This window comes from Zootermopsis nevadensis, unplaced genomic scaffold (assembly GCF_977971745.1).
Source record: "Zootermopsis nevadensis isolate Lab colony 2312 unplaced genomic scaffold, Znev_1.0 Znev_ptg000003l, whole genome shotgun sequence".
Taxonomy (NCBI): Eukaryota; Metazoa; Arthropoda; class Insecta; order Blattodea; family Termopsidae; genus Zootermopsis; species Zootermopsis nevadensis.
Window position 1 is genome coordinate 3,446,756 of NW_028259135.1, and position 22,496 is coordinate 3,469,251.

The window sequence follows — 22,496 nt, forward strand, 5'->3', positions numbered from 1 at the left end:
ATTACATCAAAGGGGGACCGTAATACGGCAATAAATATATAATACCGCAGATCGTTTATTATTTAACAATGCCATAGCCAGGGTTGGACAGTGTGTTGCCACAAATTTTGCCCAAGTTTTAAAGAAACTCTACTTGATTAAACGTCATCGTTAGACTGAAGACTGTAAACATGTCTGCGAATTTGTGATACATTAACGGTAGTCTACCCACAATGCAAATGCGTTAACACTTAACGTTATATTTTTAAAATAAACGAATATCAGCTTCTAACATTTTGGTGCCCACGTGATGAAATTAAGCTCTATACAAACATTGTATAAACTGATAATTTTCTCTAACGTAACATAATAGCGAGGAACTGTTCCACGGTAGGCGATCAAACACGTTAGAGTACTGTCTGTCTGAGCGGAGAATTGCCTGGAATTAGAAGCCGTGACGTCATGCTAAATGCTGTCCTAAAAACATTTTCTCTTTCTAAAAATATTCTCACTGTTGGAATAATTGAATGTTATTTGATATTGCTAGTCAGTTACCACTGTCCCGACTGGTACACTAAATTATATATAAATTATGAAATACTGAAAATTTAATACCGAGATGAGAAAACTAATGAAGAACTGAGAGCCAGCCAATGTTTGTATAACGGCTGTGCCACCTTTAGACCCACCGCCCTGAAAACCACAAATCCTACATACATAAATCTTATTATGAACGTCGATACCTTCTGGAGCTGAATATGCTTCACGTTTCATCCACTTTATTCCCTATAAAATAGCCCTTGGTATCTAATACGTACGAGAAGAGTGGACTTGTGAGAAACAATCCCCGATCGTCCAGCAAATATTTATAGCCTTGTTGACTAGGTTACAGTCTAGTGCACATAATCGTCTAATTTGATTTGATGAGAATTAACTTCAACTCGTTATGCAGCGTCGTTAAATCCATAACAAAGGCCGATCTGTTACTCTAGGAAATTTTCCTTTATCGTAGAATTTTCTTGATCGCATTATAGCGAAGCTAACGTTAATTTTACACGGGTCACAGTTTATATGACAACACGCGCATATCTGCCACTTATCTTGTAGCGTTTATGTTTTGATAATGGCAGAAACTTTTAATTATCCACTAGATTAAAAAGAACGAAAATGGCTTGTCGTTTGCAAAAGATCTGAAAATAAAATTGGTATTTACGTTCTGCATAACAGTGTTGTGGAGCCATCTTGGATGTTTTCTACCATGCTCCGTAAATGGACATTTTCTAAATTTTACGAGCTCATCAAGTCTGCAGATAGATGTTCTCAGACATTACGTCCGCTTAACTGACTGTGTCACTTTGCATCGCCACCTGATGTAGAACGTTTCATAAGTCATTCCACCGGCTGTTTAAAAAATAAAGCTCGTCTGTGTGCAATGACAGCTTTAGTCATGTTACCAAAGAGTTAAGGCTCTTAGAACACTGTGCTGCTGAGGTCCTTAAAACTCCGCATGGACCCAGTTTCTCTTATCGACTGAGTGCCACTGGAATACAGAGGTATGAATATATAAAAGCAATCATTTCCCCGTTGAATTTTAACGGGGTTTTATACTAGTAATTTTTAGTGTTGACAGATGTATCTTGGAACACAATTTCCCTATAGAGCAATAAGTTTGTTTGAAGGGAGAAACCACTACCTCTAGGCTGATACCGAAACGTCCGTAGTCCTAAATATACGGTGTTTGTGGGCGAGGCTATCCAGAATATTCCTTGCCGTTTCAGTAAGATAATTATGACAAACATTAAACGTCGTTTTGGACTATGCTAAAGTGTGATTTTCGCATTTATTCCTGAAAAACTGAATGAATATGACAACACTACGAATGATATTTTGTAATACGTTTCGATTTGCAACGTTATTTCAACTATCGCTAACAAGAATAATTAGAATTGTAAGACTTGAGGTTTTCACAGCGGTGAGTCTGAAGATTTCTGTCTTCTGGGTTGTTGCGCTGTGTAGTCTGGTCGATGTTAACCAACGTTTCAGAGGTCATACTGCCTCCGTCATCAGGGCGATGAGTATGAAGATTTCTGTCTTCTGGGTTATTGCGCTGTGTAGTCTGGTCGATGTTAACCAACGTTTCAGAGGTCATACTGCCTCCGTCATCAGGGCGATGAGTATGAAGATTTCTGTCTTCTGGGTTATTGCGCTGTGTAGTCTGGTCGATGTTAACCAACGTTTCAGAGGTCATACTGCCTCCGTCATCAGGGCGATGAGTATGAAGATTTCTGTCTTCTGGGTTATTGCGCTGTGTAGTCTGGTCGATGTTAACCAACGTTTCAGAGGTCATACTGCCTCCATCATCAGGGCGATGAATATCGCCCTGATGATGGAGGCAGTATGACCTCTGAAACGTTGGTTAACATCGACCAGACTACACAGCGCAATAACCCAGAAGACGGATATCTTCAATAATTAGAATTGTTTAAGTAATTTCGAAGACGACCACGTGGGTCAGACAAGAACTTGCCAATTTGCGTTCAATTGATGCGAATTGTGTAACTGATTAAATGTTAGTAGATAAACATAGTATTCTTTCTTTCGTGTATGTTCCTGATTCTTTAGTTCCAGGTAAAAATAAGGTCGAGGGGAATAATAGCATTTACTGGGATCTGCCAGGAATGTAAATAAATGGTTGCTTACATTCTGAATATCTTCTTGATTTTAGGAATATTTCAGTTCTCTTGAGTCTTGAATAGAAGTTATTGCTAAACGTGAAACGATACGGAGTAAAACACGTACAAGAGAAACCTTAAACGTACTGTGTTATCAGACTAGGATTAGACGTTATTCAAACCAGCAGCGACCATTTTTAAACCCCAGCCGTTCCCCTCTGATCTATCACGAATGCTAACAAAAGGACCTTATATACTAGAAATCAACAATAGCCCTGGGTTAATGACTCTCTTTTGTAATCATGAGCCCGTGGATTGTGAGAGTGTGGTGTGGGGAGAGGGGGTGGAATGCACGTCCGTCTGTCCGTCTCTCAGTCTTTTTGTCGGTTGCTGTGATAATGAGTAGACTAGGCTGTATAAAAGTACTGGAGCTATGGGCTATGGAGGCTTATCTCATGTGTTTCAAAAATCTAGACCAACTTTTGTGAAGTGGAGAGAACGAGGGCTCAAATGAGAAAATTCCTGAAATTAAATTACAGGTCAGGTCAATACGTAATGCGGATAGAAGTGATCTAAGTCCACGCGGGGGTGAAATTTCAGTTCTGAAAATTGAGATCAGAAAGAAGCAAGTGTATTGTAAATTTTGTGACATTGTATCGACTCTTTGAAGATTACAAACATTTAGGCGGGCCAAGATGTTTAGCGTAACTGTGTACATAAATGCATACATTAATTTTGTTGGATACCCTGAAGGCAAGAAGTCATTCACAAGATCTTAGACATAGATGAGCGAACATTATGAAACGGATCTTAAGGATATAAGGGCTGGGGGTGTGGATTTGATTATCAAGCGCACAATGGGGACTTTTGTAAACTCGGTAATGAACTTTCGGATTTCATATAAATCGGGGAATTTCTTAAACTTAATAAAATCGCATAAGTATAAGACCGTTTGTCTCTGGCCATTTTTCGGTGTTTCATTTTCAGAGCTACGTAATTGTATTTAAAATTCGTGTTGCGATTCTTGATACGTGAGACTTAGGTTTGTAACAAGTTTCTCACGCACTTGGTTTTAAACACGTGTTGCCGAGACAGAGCACAGTTTCCGACTACTTCAGGTCTGTTTTGTCTGCATTTTAAATGCCTGGAATGTTAATTACGAATCTGATTTAAGAACGTGTTATCTGTTTGAGCCACAAAATTAGATCCGAAATCATTTTAAAACGTCTTTTTAAACTCAGATTCACCTTCAAAAGCAAAGTACGTTTATCTTAATTCAATTTCCCTTTTTAAGATGTGGGCTAGGCCAGCAATAGTGTACTGTAAATAAATTTTTCTTTCTTTAAGCTAACATAGGTGGACAGATATAAGTTTTTTAAAACATACTATTCACTGCTTTGCATACGTCGTTGAGTAGCCTGTTAATCAACCATGATACGAAGCAGGTTATTTCGAATACAAATGCAATATATTTGCATCAGTCTCGTTAGACCTCCTCAGGAAGGGACTTTGTATAAACATGCCCCTATGATAAAATAAACAGAGACAGTCTTGTATATTCCTTAGTAAGTTTGAGATGTTTCGGGTTTCTCCTGAAAAACTTGTATAAAGTGAAATTCTTCGCATTCGTTTCTCGAAATGGCCCAGTTAATCCATCAGTCTCTGTGCTACAAGGATGCCTTTACGTGAGGCAGGGATCCTGATATAAGGCCCAACATATAAATCAATTTTCTGTTTTGATCAATAATTCAACAAGTCATATTCTATATCGCAATTGCTTTGCGTTTGTAGAAATTTGAATAGACAACTGTTGAATACCAACAGGCCCAGACCTTGTCAGAATTGAAATGAGTGATTCAAAATAATCCAGATTCTTGTACTGAATTCTATTTTATAAGCAGTGGTTTGAATATCATTTGTGCCTTTGTGGTCTTCCTTAGCTGAATGAAAAGTTTCCTAGTCGAGATTTTTAACCGTTACTGCAAAAGCCCTATATTTGTCCCTTCAGTCAATTCACGTAATTCTTTAATTTCTATTTTTAAATAAACTTTCCTGATCTTATCACCAGTTGAAGATTACGCATTGCGAAGTTTGTAATTTTATGAATTCGCTTGTTCTGCGTCCTATCTCATTCTGCAACAATAGGAAGAAAGGAAAATGTAGTTATGACCTTGTTTGTTTCAGAATCTCCGTCATTTGACCTCTCAGTTTCAAGTATTACCAGTCCTCGTTCAGAGCGACCAGTGTTGACCGTGCTTACACACGTGTGTTTTTTGTTTTTCCAGAACGGGACGTATGCGTGCTCTTCGCTGTGTCCCCAGGAATACATCTCACCCCAGGGATCCTGCAGACACCCGCGGCTGGTCGAACTTCCGGGGCAATGCTGCAGAGAGTGGATGTGTGACAGCGTAGCAGGTCAGTCAGTGCTTTCTTAAAATTGACCCGGGATCGTGTCCAGTCAAGGAATTTAGCGTCTATTAGCTACCTTCCGACTTTATAACTAACATCAGGAATTTTATCCTGTATGCTTAAAATTGTAAATTTTGAAGTCTTCTCTTGTATTGTCTGTAAACGCGTAAAAAGTTTCTGTAAGCCTGTTCCATTTCTCGGATATAAATTTATTTTGTTTTAGGTTTATAATTTTACATGTTTTGTATATGATTTGGATTTTCATGAAATATAATTCCCGTTCCTTGACGTCTAACAAAACATCGAAAACGGATATTTTGAATATGAAGACGACGTGTTGTTGTGTTTAAAACCTAACGGCCGGCTTATTTTGATGTTGTGTGTGTGTTGTGACGTGAAAGAGGTCAGGTTTAGAGGTACATTCATATAAACTGAGTAAAAAAGTTTTGTTTGTGTATCAGTTACAACCATTTTTGGAAATGGTTTGTTTGTTTCTGATATTTTGCGATTAAACTTTATAGAAGATTACTTTCTGTGCCTCGGAAAGTGACGCTCATGTTTACCTTTCTCATTACAAGTCCATTTAAAGAGGGAATTATAAACAAGGATCTCTGAGGTATCTGACAAGTACAGCAATTCTCTTTCTCACGTTTTGTTACTGTTGTCAGAAGTTTCCAGTGAATTTAATATCTTCGAAACTTTGCTACCATATTTCACATTTTGAGTTGAGGACTCCTGTACTCGTTAAAGACTTCTTGAAGAAAGTTGGTACCACTGGAGTAAATACCCGACGTGGCTCGCGTTTATTATGTTCATTGTCCTGTAAAAGTCACAGAAGTTACAAGAAGAGTGGACTGACGATGTGTGGCGTACTCTATCTTGTGTTACATATATATTCAATATGCACTAATTTTCTCTGCGATGTTTCATACGTAATTTGCCTTGATGTTCACAAAATGAGACATAAACCCATAACTGTGCGGCAGATTGATTTGTAGATTAGTGCCAAAGACATTTGGAAATTATTTGAAGGCAAAGCTCGTCTACATAATATTTAAAAATTCAGTAAACACAACACGTTTACGTATAAAATCAATGGATTAATATTTTTCTGGAAATAATCGCTCTTAAATAATTATAAAAAGTACAGTTTCACTGTATAGGCAAAATGTAGAAGTAATCATTATTAAATCAGGTGGTACGTGTAGATATTGCTGAAGTTTAAAGGGTTAAATATTGAATATATTCATGTGTGTTATAATGGATTTTTTAGCCTTGTTTAATATAAGAAAAGAATACTGTTTATGATTACATGTTTGTTTTAGGCTACATAAATTTCTGACTCTTGCCATGCTAACGCTGTCATGTGACATTCGGGATAATGGTTTGCATGACTGACCGTGAAACAGTGTTCTTTTTCGTCTGAATAACAACTTAAATTTCTCGCAGTTTTTGAACTTTTTTGCGATATAGCGTTATTCTTTCAGTGCATGAAGTCCTTGATCGTTATTGTTTTTATACATGAAAGGTCATTTGTTCTTTAAAGCTAAAACCGTAAACCTGACAATATTCGACCGGTTCTAAGTTCATTGTATTTTTTTTAATGAAAAAGCTTTTCCCTGTGGGTCTCGAAATTTTCCTTAAATTTTCATCACATCTGAAAATGATTTCAATTTAATTTTCGAGAATTGCATTATGTTCATGTTTCACACCATGCGGGCTGTAAGATTTATAATTCCATTTATGAAATGGCATAAATTGAAGTTGGGCTTCGTGTAAAGAAGGGGTTGCATTGGTTATAAAACAAAAGTAAATTCTTTCGATACGCTTTAGAGCAGAGCCGCATATCAAAGTTCATGGTAAAATGTTTTGGTAGTTTTATTATATATTTTGTGGAGGAAATGAATAAAATGTTGGTTATGTAGGTTTACCAGTAAACAATTTTAGCAGCAGTTTGCAAGAATGTGTGCTAGTCTTTTTTTTTCGTGGTTGTGTGCACATAACCCTTCATCATAATCTGCGTTAAAGGTTATCCTATTCGACTGTTCTCAAGTTTAGATACACTTTAGAATTAGCCCTTCCATCGTTTTTTGACAGTTACTGAATTTCAATTTTAAAAAATGCATTGTGATTGAAACCAACATTTAAATGACATCGTTTTATATTGGGTATATATTTCCCTTATATAAATTATGCATATTGCATTCTGTTAACGAGTCATATACAGAATTCTGAAATAACTCGGATGCCTAAAATTGTAGCAAATAGACAATTATGTAATTCTGAAAACGAGATTCCGTTTACGTCAGTCTTTCTGCAATGTTTTCTGTTGTCTAGCCACGTACAAATTCCCCTACTTCAAAGCAGCGAATTCTATTCACGAGATGAGAATTCATTTTGACTAATAACCGTCTATTGTTCCTAGAATTGTCCATTGGTTCCGGAGACGAGGCAGGAAAATTCAAGTACTCAGCTGTTCTTTTCAAAGTTCCGTGTTTTCTTCTCTCTCTCCGTGCTCCATGATTGTTCTGAATGAAAATGTCAAGACACGAAATAACTTTCTACAGAAAATAACATTTCTCTAGCCTGACTTCCTACCATTTTGAAGATGTCAACCCAGAAGACAGCCATCTTTGTATTTCCCGCCGTGAAAACCTCAAATCCTACAGATAGTTAAGTTTCACACATTTTTAAATGACGCTTCTTTGTCTATGTAACTTGTGTCGAGTCTTAAGGCAGGATAATTTCAGTGATGAAATGGAAAATATAACTAAATATATGTATATACATATATGGATGGAATTGCGGTTTTTTTAAAGAAATAAATTATTCGTTTAGGTCGCTAGGAAATGAGCCATGTGCTGTCTTGACCGAGATTCGAAACCGCGGCCTCCAAAATTCGTAGCAGAATTGCCAAACGCTCAATGACGACTGATCATGTCGCGAAAGTAGTACCAAATCAGGAATCACCGAGTCATTCCGACGTCCTTAGCATTTATTTTTCATATTTTCATGTTGAAACAACCGAGAAGACCTCAAATCATACATTGAAACGAATTCTTTAAGTAATTAAAGAACCTTTCTCTTAATTATGCTGTCTTCTGTGTAATTTTAAAATTTACTATATGGAAACGTCTTCCTTTCCTCACTGTATTACATCATCCTGTTTGGCAGAGGGTCTGTATTAAGTTCATGTTAAATGAACCCAATAAATTTACTCTGTGATGGAAATATCGAATTATTGACCGTTGGGGGTAAGTAGTTTACGTAAGAGCCAAGATCTTTATACGAATTTACTTGGGGATTTTGGAGCCTTCTCCTTGGACGTACTGAATCCGCCCCCCATCCATAAGATAATTTATACAACTAAAATATCTCATAAGTATGAATTAAATTAAAAATTGTCTCTTTTGTGTCCCAAATGTTAATGCGGCGGAGGAACGGAATTAGCAGTTTTATTCATTAGACAGACACTAACATCAGCGCTTGGTACTGATCCTGTTTTTAAACATATTACAAGTCGAAGGTTATACATAGCTGAAAGGAGTAGTCAAATTTAATTCATTTCAAGTTACGAAACATATTTAATAAAGATCTGTTTTATATTAATCATCTTGTTCCTTGTCCTCAATGTAGTCGACTTGCAATGTAAAATGTGAGTTACTTCCCTTCTCGAGCTACATTCCCAGCCCAGCGTGACCCCCTCCCCCCTTCATTTGAGTAACAGCGATGAGTATGAAGATTTCTGTCCTCTGGGTTGTACAAGCCGTGACGGGCTTCATTAAAACACTTGAGAAGAAGAAATTAAAACAGTTTCGGAGACTTGGCAGGCAACCGATTAATGTTTTCATCCGCTAAAGCCAGTTGTTTTCAATTTGACTTAAGTTTATCGTAAATTTTCTATGGCTGTGTCGAGTAGACCAATCAGGTTTCGAGGAAAAGGTTAACATGTAAGACTTGAGGTTCTCACAGCGGTGAGTATGAAGATTTCCGTCTTCTGGGTTGTTGCGCTGTGTAGTCTGGTCGATGTTAACCAACGTTTCAGAGGTCATACTGCCTCCGTCATCAGGGCGATGAGTATGAAGATTTCTGTCTTCTGGGTTGTTGCGCTGTGTAGTCTGGTCAATGTTAACCAACGTTTCAGAGGTCATACTGCCTCCATCATCAGGGCGATGAGTATGAAGATTTCCGTCTTCTGGGTTATTGCGCTGTGTAGTCAGGTCGATGTTAACCAACGTTTCAGAGGTCATACTGCCTCCGTCATCAGGGAATGACCTCTGAAACGTTGGTTAGCATCGACCAGACTACACAGCGCAATAACCCAGAAGACGGATATCTTCAAAAGGTTAATACTCGTTCGAAATACCAGTAAACAACTATGACAGTGTATAACTTTTATTTTGGGCGATAAACCGGTTCGATTAAGCTTTTCTGACGTCTCAAATAGCATAGTTACAGGTTACATTAAACTCTAGCCGCGAGAACGTAAGGTTAAACCTATCTTCAGCTGATAAAAGTCTGTAGTTGGCCTCCCAGGCACATCATTATCGGGGCTGGATCTCTTCCAGCAAGGTGACTTTTTTTTATGTCTTGAGATTTCCAACTTCTGGAAAAAGAAAACTCTATCGTCTGGAAATAAAGTCGGCGAACTACACAATTCTCTTTTTCTTTGCGTTGAACAGGGTGAGAAATTGTTAGGTACAATTGAATTTTATAGGGATACATGCGGCAAAGGAATTTTATCATTTTTATTAGTAGTTTGTTTTAATCCCATAATATTCACCCTATTAACTTCTCACTGATGTGACTAGGTATCTGACTGATATAATAGTTGGGCAAGGCCGTGGTCTAGGCAACACGGAGTTTTCCTCCGTGGCATCCCAACAATTACTCCATTCACACACAGAAGAAGGCAATGGCAAACCACTTCTGGATTATCTGCCAAGAACGTATATGAACAGGTCCCAGTCCGAGAAGAGAAAAGGATGGAAGGATCCTGTTCATATGGACCTGTCGTCACACAGAACACTAAATAATAATAAGATGAGGTGGTCTAGCGGTTAGAACGCTGGCCTTGTAAGCCTGGGGTCTCGGGTTCGAATTTATAACTTGTGTTGGGCAAGGCCGTGGTCTAGGCAACACGGAGTTTTCCTCCGGGCATCCCAACAATTACTCCATTCACACACAGAAGAAGGCAATGGCAAACCACTTCTGGATCATCTGCCAAGAACGTATATGAACAGGTCCCAGTCCGAGAAAAGGATGGAAGGATCCTGTTCATATGGACCTGTCGTCAGACAGAACACTAAAAAATATAAAAAATCATTTGAGGTTTTCACGGCGGTGATTCTGAAAATAATAATTATGTATTAAGATGGCTGTCTTCAACCCAGAAGACAGCCATCTTAATAAAGAATTATTATTTTACCTTTTTACGAACATTGCTGTCTTCTGAGATGTTGCGACGTTAACAGAGGCTGAAACGTCTATCACTGTCTACCATATTACGTTGTCTATCTTCATACTCTCGTTATAAGAATACGAGATCTTACATTTAATCAGGGTTTGTCTTAACAGCATTAGTCGTTTTACCAAAGCTTCGAAAAACGAAACATATAAAGTCTTCTGTCTTACATTCGTGGTTCATTGGTATTCCAGACACTGGAACACAGCAGATCCGATCAGATAAAATGTATCGTTAGCTAGTTTCAGACAGCCAAGCCTTGTTAGCCATCTAGTTTCGGCTGAAACGTCTCGTGTAATAAAGTGTTAACCACTTGGCTGCTGCAAGGGTTGGTCCAGTGCCACTAAAAAACATAGATAAGCTACAGGCAGGCAGCAGTGGCGGAACCTGGCGGCAGTCTCTGAAGTTGTTAATTATTCTGGGAGTTGCCGTAATTACTTGGAGTAGTTCCGCTGCTTGCCGCTCCTGCTTGTTGTCGCAGCCGCAGCTGAAGTCTGCCTTAATTACTGTGGAGATAATGGCTAGCCAGGAATTAAGAGCGCGTGGAATGACCGTGATTACGTTCTCCGCACTGCAAGTAGGAGGCTTTGTATGATATCGGTCAAGGAAGATTAATGTTGTCACTTTGTAGGAAAATCAGAAGGTTCCAAGGATCTGTAAAATTGACACTTATGAATGGATTTTATGGAGAAATGTTGAGCACGTAAAGATTTTAAATTGACTGCTCGTGGCATTTGTTGTCGATTTGTTGGGTAATGCACAGGGAAATTTTAAGCTGGTTTTCTTCACAGATCTTGCCCCTGAAACCCTGGGTCACTAGACAACGAACCCAATTTATGAACCAAAAACTCCAGCTCTCTTGGATAAATAATATGAATTAGAAAATTTACAGTTTGCTTTCATTTGATCGCAATTGAATCACAGGCTTAGGTTTCGTTCTAAGCTGTTGGTCTTTTGAGTTGTGACTCCGTGTAAACTTATAGGTAGATACAGACGTTTCGGCGAAACAATGTTTCCATCTTCAGCCCTGAAGACGACTACTGTTCGCACCTTGTTAGTTTTGTAATAAAGCTAAGCTAAGATATGATACTATAATATAAAAACATGCAGCCAATAAATTATAATAAATTTAAAATATATAAAATATATGTAAACCTTGAATATAATAAATTTGTATCAGCTGACGATTAATTGTATTGACGGTTAAAGAAAACAATGTAATTCGAAGTTACACAATCGGAATGCCATGTTATAGTTCATGAAATAATCCCAAGGTCATTTCCTTCCACTGTCGTGTTTAACTTTAAATATTTTTCCGCCACTGTGTTTTAACTTATGATGTCGAGAATCTGCACGTACGTCAAAATTTCGAGCAGTACAAATTAAATTTTCTAATTAAATTGGCTTGATTATATTTATCAGTAATAATTACTGTGACCTGACAAACTACAGAGCGGATGGACATCAAACTTTATTTGCGCGGATCGTGTAGCTGTGTAAACAAAGTTTGCATCATTACACAGGCTAACCTAACTTGCACAAACCGGACCGTAATGGAAACATCAGTAATTAATTACAAGATTTACCATGTCGCTCTATGAGACTCCGGACAGTGTCAAAATGTATATTAATCTGAAACTATTATTAAATACACTGTTTTTTATGATGCTGTTACTCTGGTTGTAGACTCGTTGTTAGATAAAATGGTTTTAGAGAAACGTGAGCGTCTACCGACCGGTCTACATGGCGTTAAAACGTCATATCTCACAATTACGTTTTTCAGTTCTACTCTTGAGTAGCGTCATTCAGCTACTCGATAAATTCCTCGTCATTTATTGAATCGGAAAGTTCATTACCGTGTTCAAATAGCCCGACACCGTGCCTGTTCTGAATCACATAAATCAATTCTATACCATATTTATTGACTATTCGTTTTAATAATATCTTTTTTTTATTTACGTCTTGTGGTCTCTTTCCATTAGGTCTTTCGTTCTAAAATTTTGTATGCATTTCTCACCACTCATTTGCGTGATACATGTCAATGTTTGTCCTTCGTTCGATGGTCCTAATAACATTTTGTAGTGAGGAGTACAATAAAACTCCTCATAAAATTTTTCCAACCACTTCTTCTGTCTTCGGTCTTAATATTCTCCTCAGCGTCGTGTTGTCATCCTCAGTCTGTGTTCTGATCTTAATGTGGGAAACCAAGTTTGCCTCACCGCCTCTAATTATTGTCTTTATCATAATGGGGAATTCATTTCATCTTAATGAACGACTTTGAAGGAACGCGTCTCTTTCTTAAGACAAACAGATGGTATAGTTCAGGAGCAGTTACTTGGTGTTTTGCTGCAATGAATTATCGTTCTCTGAAACGTCTAGGAGCCCCTACTTCGTACTCCCACAAGATCATGGCCCGTCCCACCCAGCACTTTAGCAAATTTAGCTTCAAGTTCCGCAGCATTCATATACCACACATCACAGACAGATAGCACCGTCTTTGTCTCTTGAATTAAATAATGGGAACATATAATCTATGGCCTGTGTCATAAACGTATATGTATAATGGTGCAATATATATATAGGGGTTGAAGAAGGAAGGAGGAGTGGGCTGGCGGGCTTCTTATCTCTCGAGAAACTTGCCACTTCTGTTCAGCGTGCTGCAGGTCACAAGGGAATCCTGTAGAGTATCTAAAGTGACCGACAAGAACGTAGGCGAATGGCGCAGAGATACAAACTGAGTTTACTTCACGCCAACCAAAGAACCACCCAAAAAGCTAACTAAGGGCAGAGTCCTGCTTAAGCGTAAGACATCGTCCCTTGCTAGGCGACACCATTCCTGCTTACGAAACGCATTGCTGGAAATGGTAACCAGAGCCTGACAACTAAAAGGGGTTTTGTCGTGGCGAAAAGCCTTAAATATTCACACTAGAGGCTGTTGATACTGGTGGGAGATTATCCCATGAGGAAACTCGTCTTTTGAGAGAATTATTTTGGTTGGATGACTCTCTGGGATTTTAACCCAGAAGTGGCGGAGATCGCTTTGCAGATATCTTGTGAGACTTGGGGAGGGGGGGGGATCACTTCATCTGAAGATCTTGATTAAGGAAGGCGGGCCGTGCCCCGTTTGATCTATACCTAGGAATTTGCCTTACAACTGAGGAAAAGCACGGAAACCTCTGTCAGAGTAGCCGAGTGGTCAGAACACTCGTTGCGCCGACTTGACCGTCATTTTAGGGACAGCCTCGGCTGGCCTGCTGGCAGACTGTTAGGTTCTCAAGGACTATCTTTCTCCTCCATGGAGTTGGGTAAGTCTAATAAGATACGGCTATTCAAAGTGGCAAGTAATAGTATATTCGGTTTAAAATAAAATGGAATCGACACGAATCTGATCGATATCGCGTCTGTGCGCTAATGAATATCATTTCTGAAATCTTACCACTACTTTTCCAAAATTTAGAAGTTTGCATTGTGGTCGCTTTATCCTATACGTTCTAGTCGGTCATGGGTTAATCGAAACAGGTGAGGAATATCAAAACAACTTCCATCGGCACCTCAGAATTTAATCTTAACGCTATATGCGTCCTCTTACGCTGTTCGGGACAAGTACACGTCTTCCCCTGAAGATTTAGTGTGCTCACAGCTCCGTAGAGTTCGCAATAAGCCGAACTTCGAGAATGCTGACCTCTAACTTCTCACAATTAGAAAAATGTATGGCGAGTTCTAGACTGAACTTGGAGACGACTTTCTGTCACCAGGAACAAAGGACTAAACAAACTCTACAATTCATGAGCCTCTAGCACAGGAAACATTTTGCCTGTAACGCATGTGTTCGCCTGCTTTGCAGTGAAACGAAACAAATGCTTGTCCATCGCATTTAGCACCGAAGGGTTTTAAGTCTTCTAGCGTCTGCTATCTCAAGAAATGATATCCCATTTGTTTCACTTTACAAGACTTTAGAAATCTCAATAGGTTATCAGAGTTTTAAATTTAATATAATTTTACACCTGATGATGGTTTAATAAAACCGAAACATGTTGTAACTGTTCCAATTGTAAATCGATTATTCGATATGGAACACAGAATGATATTTTAATTATTTTAATTATCTTATTTTAAATACATTGTGATTTGACGGAATAACCAAATAATTTAATTTTAATTTAATAAGTCACAATATGACGCAACTACACTATCTTAAAGAGTTTATTTCACGACAACGAAGGATATTTTATGTTTGTCATCATTTCCAGTCCCGACGGGCTCCAGATTAAAACGGCGGTCGCTTGTGTCTGACCACGTCCGGGTAGCGATATTACCGTCAGGGAATGACGAACGATTTATCCAATCTCTTAGTTACAGGTTGAATTAATCACTTAAACACTTAGTTGATAACTTAGTCAGTGATTTATTTGGTTGGTTGTTTCTTTGGTTTCATTTTTACTTTATGTTAATACAATGGATTTCCCTTTTCATTACAAAGTGTCACCATATATGAACAGGATATGTCATATTGTAAATTATGAATGGGGTGAACATGTCGATCACGGATATGACGCCGTGTGGACTTGTAGGTAAGATACCAACCTTTCGGAGAAACATACTGTCTCCAACCATATTCATCCCCGAAGATGGAGGCAGCAATCACGTCTTAAAAGTCAGTAATCTTCTATCAGACTACAGGTGAAATAATCCAGGAGATAATTAAATCTAAAACTTCTTTGACGATGGTGAAGAGTCAATTGAATAATTTTTTTTTTTGGATATTATCCATCGTCTAGTAAATATAAAACGTAAAACGACGTTTCGGAGATGGGACTCTATCTCCGTCTTCAGGTTCCTACACAGTTGGGCCCACTAGATAGAGCTAATCCCTATCTCCGGACGAAACGTCGTTTACGTTTTATATTTACTAGACGATGGATAATATCCAAGAAAATTTTTATTCAGGAGATAATCGTCTTAAACTCCCCCGCCGTGAGAACATTAAATCTCACGTGGAGATTTTTTTTTCCCGAACGTTGGTATCTGCCAGCAACCCCCTGAAATCCAACAAACGAGAGAAGTCAGTTTTCTGTCCACCCTGTCGTGAATCTCTGGCCGTTCCGGTTGTCAGGCGGCTTTGGACTGTATGTGTGACGGCTTCCTCGAACCGCCTTCTCTTGGTTAACAGCGCTCTGCCCGACTGGCCGCTCCCCACTCCGAGTGGCTCTGTCCCAGTTCAATATTCAGCGTGGCTGCTTTAATTGACCTCCTTTCAAGAACAGTCACTAGCTGCCTTCATTGCAGTTCTAAGATTGCTTCTGTCTGCCAAGTTGTCCGTCTGTTTGAACCCATGAAATTGGTATTTTGAGAAGGAATTCTTATTATTAGCAAACCTAAGCCACGTTCTAGCATGCAACGTGACACTAACAGCTCAGACATAAACGTTTATTTTCTTACTCTTTCTGGAAATATTTTCATCCAAATCGCATTTCCAAAATCTTGTCCCTTAAGATCTATTTCAGTATTATCCTACAACGTTTTTCTTTGCATGTTTTCTAAGAGGTATATACCACCGATATCTCTCCGATTCATTTGTCCTGAGACGAAGTTCTTATTCGTTTGACTTTCTCCTTTACTGTGGGCGTACATTACAAAATTTGATGCGTGTTGATATATTGAAGAGAAAATATTTTAAAATAAGTCAATTGATTGGCAAACATCAGAATAATTAGAAATGAATAACGAATTTTGTTTGGAAAATCTGAACATAAACTACATAGAAGATCTAGACGTACATGAGATGGCAATATTAAAATGTGTCTCAGAGAAATGAGAGATAAGGTTATGGATTGGTTTCATCTGGCAAATGTAGGGACTAGTCTTGGGCACTTTTGAACACGGTAGGGACTTCTCAGTTTTATAAAAGGCGGGGAATTTATTGATTTATTGGACTACTGGTGGCTTTTGAAGAACTCTGTTCCATGAACTTAGTTAATTAGTAAATTCTCTTGGAGATATTACTTGCCCATCATGTTGAAAATACTGCAGATTATGAACGGTACACGAACAAAAACAATTAGCTCTATGAAAAACATAAGGCACCAACTTTCCTGTGTTATCCACGTTGTAGTGACGTTGTACAGGTTACAGGTGAGTAATTTTATACTATAGGGAACTTGATGCATAATTACCCAAGCCCGTGTTTCTCCTATATTGTCTTTTCCCTGGGGAAAAGATATCGCCCTGAGCACAGAATTGATCGTTTACCTGTATCTCACTCTGAGGTGGTGCTTACTCAGAGTAGAATACTTTATTTTTATTTTCAGTGCCTGTTGATCCTTCTTTGTCTTCAGTCCGTATGTCCTCATGAACCTGCTCTCATAAGCCTTAACGTAACGAAAAAGTTTCACGTCCACACAAAGTAACAAGTAAAATTACTTTCCTATATTTTTATCTTCATAATTTTAAATGTTGTTTCAAAATCAATTTTTTTGTCAATTATAAACTTTGATTGGGCTATTGGATTTGAAATGGTAACAAATCTCCTAGATGCAACAAGTGTTCGTTACTTATAAAGACAACAACGAAATAAGACAAGTTTATTAACGGGAACATTCCAACATTCAGATAAAACAATATTGATGGGATATTGCGCCGTGTATTCTGCTAGTTAACTGACGTTTCAGAGGTACCTGTGATCGCCTTAAGGCAGCGGTCACCACTGAAACGTCGGCATATTTCTACCAGATTACACGTCGCAAAGTTCCAAACGACAATTCATCTTCATACTGGCCACCGTGAGAACCTGAAATGTCACCTAAAAAAAATAAGCTATCGAGACCAACTGTTTTAATTACACCACTTTCAAACAAACATCAGAAGACACCCCGGCCCAAATTAAGACCAAATTCTTCCTTGCTTCAACGCCACTTTGTCCACCATGAAACTCACTTGAACCCATGTCTTCACGACAAGAAGCCAGCGTCCAGCCGCTCTGAGCTATGACGCATTTACAACACAATTTATAACAAATTTAGAATGGAGTTGCGTGCTATAGGCGCTGCGAGGTGACCCTCTGTCGCTGTTTTCAGCTCAACACCCACCGGACTGCAGACAGGAATATTCGCAATGGTCAGCGTGTTCGAGTCCTTGTGGCGTTGGTCTGTCCCACCGGGTTTCAAACCTGAACCCTCAGTGCCGGCCCACCAACGAAAGTCGCCTGTGCCAGCTGCGGGCGTGCGAAGACGAGATACTGGTGGTGCCACGCGGCCACGCCAGACACCACCACGTCCGGGTAAGTCTCTTTTATTACTTCAAGCAGTAAATATGTGTGCATTTTCGTGAGCAGTACACAGTATGTTAGTAACAAAGATATGTAACACCCTACTAGGTTTTGTACCATGTTTGTGGTTATGTATGGCTAAATTTTTAAATAATGTTTTGTCGTGTTTTGAAAATTTCATATTAGATATTATTTAAATTTAAGTGATATTATAATTAAAATTAAATTATTTGGTTATTCCGTCAAGTCACAATGTATTTAAAATAAAATAATTAATATTTTAAATACATTGTGATTTGACGGAATAATCAAATAATTTAATTTTAATTTAATAAATCACAATATGACGCAACTACACTATCTTATGATATTATAATGTTTTTTCGTGATTATGGCAACAAGTTTTTTTATTTGTGAGATCAAGGCAATTTATTATATTTATTTTACAACCTCTGTTCTAGAATATCTAGGCCTGCTTGTTTAAAAAAGAAAGCACTTCTACACTTATCAAAGTGTGACATTTCCTGTAGAACTAAGGAAACATGGCGAAACTACGAGTCAGGATTGTAATCAGCCAAAATCTAATGTCAGGAATCTCCCGAATACAGTATAAACGTATCAGTGAGGTTTGAGAGGCTTTCGAAATCGTTGACGTGGAACAAATTAAAAAAATAGATTGGTTCCTGGTATTTTTAAAGATGTTCACACAGCTACAGAGGTTATTTTTTTGGCGAATAATGTGAGAAAATAACCACTTGTATATGTCGAGTACTACCTTGATAAATCAATTTCCCCTTTTCTTAAAATTAGTTTTAATTGTAATCCACCATCGTCAGAATCCTTTAGAATCCACTTTTCTGGTTTGTTCAAATTATTATACTAACTTCTATCACAGAGAAGGACACGTGGCTTTCGTCATTTAATACGTGTGACCCGCCTTCATTTCTTATGGAGTCGCCGTGCCAATGCGGCAACTTCTCCTGCACATTTGTAAGGCGGGTGTAGTAATCAAAATTCTGTAGGCTGTCGTTACATTTATACAGACGATGAGAAAGGACGGGAAGCTGTCTTGCTGAACACGATGAATTTATTATGTCTAAGCGAATTAATTTACATTAATAAGTTATTATCACACACTTATCGATTATATTCAATCAATTGGTGTTAAATTCGAGTCAGTGTAATTGTGTGTAAAGCTAAATAAGACACACTTTATATATTCAGGGCTTTCTTAAAAAGTACTTTACCTAGAAATAATGAACTCGCTTATTTAATTGATAGTTTCATAAGTTCTTTATTTAAGCTGACCAAAAATTAATTTACGGAAAATGCGAAAAGTTGTGACATAAACCCCAAATCATTTATTATTTGCAGCAGTGGCGTCTCATTGTGATCGCTTTATGCATTAACTTTTGTTAATGACCGGAAGAGGGATGAACGTACATCAATTTATTCATTATAAAATCGGTTATGGTTGCCTGGTAACCAGATAAATGAAATATGCGGAATTGACTAGAAATTTTAGAAGTATACGCTTTAAATTTATGTGAATTTTTTCTTGTACTGTACTTAGAACTGCTATGCAAAAACCTGAGCTGTCAAACGAAACAAGTGAAGACAAATGGTTTCAGTAGCTTATTGCATTAAAGCCATGCAACCTTCCCAAAAGACCATTAACATTCCGATAAGATCTGACATTTCTACGTACGTTTCCATTACGTGTGTGTTGCCTACGAATGAAATGCTATATATATAGTTACTTTGCAAATGCCACACGAAACACATTTAACAGGTGTAGGTTTCACTGATCGTATTTTGTTGCAAAATAAACTTAACCTTGGGCGAGTAAGTCGGTTGGTGAGACATTAGTTAAATGTGTGAGTACTATGAATGCTGTCCCGAATTACATGTTGTAGTATTAACGGTGAAAATACATTGGAATGGCATAAAATGACCTGTGTTGTCCCTAAAAAATTTTTGGGATGAACAAAACTTCACAAAATATCCAGTTTTAAGTCCTGGTTCGAAGCAAGTGCCTCTACAACACGAGCCTGACTTGTTACCGCTGTCTTAATCCGATCTGTAAATATGATTCAGAGAACCGATGAAAGTAATTAATTATATTTATAACAAACTTACAGCTTAGTTGTCTTTTTATTTTGTCTATGTATACATACAATAGTTTCGTTATCACTCTCGTCTGTAGACTGTTTAAACGTGATTGATAAAATGTAGGATTTGAACTACTGGAGGATAGAAATTATACTTTTTCCGTTATGGATTCAGGTCAGCGTAAAAACTCGTATTATCCACGGACATGCCATAGAGAATAGGGTATCGATTGTAGAATCGAATTAAATGACAAGAAAAACACATAGTCAATATTTGCTCTGTTTTGCTGTCGGTATGAAAATGTGCGCGAGGTGTCGTATACCTGTGACGATTTAAATTGATTGGTAAAAATGTTTAATGCACATTTGCTTTAATTCGTTTTATGTTTTTCATGTAACACTGACGATTACGTATAAGTTTCTTTGTTGGCAAATAGTAGTGCCTAACGTTCGTGGCCGATTTTGATAAAGTGAGAAGATATAAACTTGTATTTTATAGATTTCTGTCTTATGGGTTATTGCGCCTTGTAGTCTGGTTGATTTTCACCAACGTTTCAGAGGTCATACTGCCTCCATCATCAGGGCGATGAGTCGGAAGATTTCTGTCTTCTGGGTTGTTGCGCTGTGTAGTCTGGTCGATGTTAACCGACGTTTCAGAGGTCATACTGCCTCCGTCATCAGGGCGATGAGTCGGAAGATTTCTGTCTTCTGGGTTGTTGCGCTGTGTAGTCTGGTCGATGTTAACCGACGTTTCAGAGGTCATACTGCCTCCGTCATCAGGGCGATGAGTCGGAAGATTTCTGTCTTCTGGGTTGTTGCGCTGTGTAGTCTGGTCGATGTTAACCGACGTTTCAGAGGTCATACTGCCTCCGTCATCAGGGCGATGAGTCGGAAGATTTCTGTCTTCTGGGTTGTTGCGCTGTGTAGTCTGGTCGATGTTAACCGACGTTTCGGAGGTCATACTGCCTCCATCATCAGGGCGATGAGTATGAATATTTCTGTCTTCTGGGTTGTTGCGCTGTGCAGTCTGGTCGATGTCAACCAACGTTTCAGAGGTCATACTGCCTCCGTCATCAGGGTGATGATCTCTGAAACGTTAGTAAACTTCTACCACATTACACGGCGCAACAACCCAGAAGATTTCTGTCAACATTTCAGACTACCGCGGACTTCACTACATCGTCATAACTTTTGTTAACTTGTCCATAAAACCACGTGACTGCTCTATATTTTGTTTCACTTCAGTTCAACCCAAATCGTCACACCCTTTTTATTTAAGACGAATTTTAATATCGCTCTGCATTATGAGTTTTCCAGCCAAATTTTTTATAAATATTTTAATTTTAACATGCGTGCTACATACCATGCCAATCCCTTTATTCTTGATTTTGTTATCATAAAATTTGTTTAGGAGTATTAAATTATAAAGCTTCTCATTATGTAGTTTTCTTAATATTCTCAGTTATCTTTAAGTATCCACCACGTAGTTTTACGCCCGTATTAAGTAGAATTTAATGTTGCGGTTTAGTAAATTTCAAAAAAATTTGTAACTCACTGGTAGCATACGACCCCCACGTTTGAACTAATGGCAGTCACCGTTCCACAAGACGTGTCTTGCTGATTGTTTTGTCAATATTAATTATCTAAATGACACGTCAAATCGATTACCACGTGTAATGATATGGCCATTGCGAGGTCAATTTCCAAATTAGTTCCCGTCCAATCGCTGTAAAATGACCGTATTGCTAATTCATATACCTATATCTAATAACACTGAAATCGTGTAGACAGAAGCTTAGGGTTTCCACAGATTGTCTGTCTGTTGATCTGTACTAGTATACCATTGAATTCGAAAATTAAATGTTTCAAAGTTTCAGTCGGTAGACTTTAAAAAACGATTACATATAACCCACTTCATTACAGCACGATCGGTTGTTTAATTTGAACTCTTTATATGCTACTTAAGTTATCTACTATAAAATACGATATTCGTCCCCAAATCTTTTTGTTTTATTATATGGTCTATTAGAAAAACGAGTTGTGTAGGAATAGTTAGTGAAAAAAGTGAAAGCTACTACACGCTCAGAAATGCATTCTTAAGACTTAGCAGTAACGTTCAGTGACCCACCATGCTTCAGTTAATTAATCTCCGTAAAATAAACAATGTTTAGTCTTATATACGAGGCGCGTCCTCAAAGTAAGTTTCCCACTCGTCCCACAGCTAGCAAACCTTATATTGCGCGAAGCGACTGTGCGTACATGATAGAGCAATGACGTAGCATGGCGCATGCACTAACTGCACCTCCCGCGTTCTCACAGTAGCATCGTTGCAGCTGTTGAAGATGGAGGTTCTTATTCCAGCTCCCGCCGACTGTGAAGTGCGGTCAGTGATAACGCTAGGCCGCACACGGCTCGACGGACAGCAAGTCTCCTGCAGGAGTTCAGCTGGGAGGTGTTTAATCATTCACCCTACAGCCCGGACCTCGCTCCCAGTGATTTCCATCTTTTCCTACACCTCAAGAAATTCCTGTCCGGTCAGCGTCAGCGTTTTGAGAATGACAGAGAGGCGGAGATGGTTGTCACACAGTGGTTCCAAT

At 38.4% G+C, this 22,496-nt stretch overlaps 1 protein-coding gene across 4 annotated transcripts in view; it reads left to right on the forward strand.

Moving 5' to 3' along the window:
- Nucleotides 1-22,496, forward strand: part of LOC110840995 (CCN family member 2) — a 230,268-nt gene that overhangs the window by 202,134 nt on the left and 5,638 nt on the right. For all 4 annotated transcript variants that reach the window (XM_087361313.1, XM_087361321.1, XM_087361325.1 and 1 more), the window contains 2 exons: nt 4,937-5,066; nt 17,598-17,800. In XM_087361313.1, coding sequence (XP_087217439.1) covers nt 4,937-5,066; nt 17,598-17,800 — 333 coding nt within the window. The remainder of the gene's footprint in view (nt 1-4,936; nt 5,067-17,597; nt 17,801-22,496) is intronic.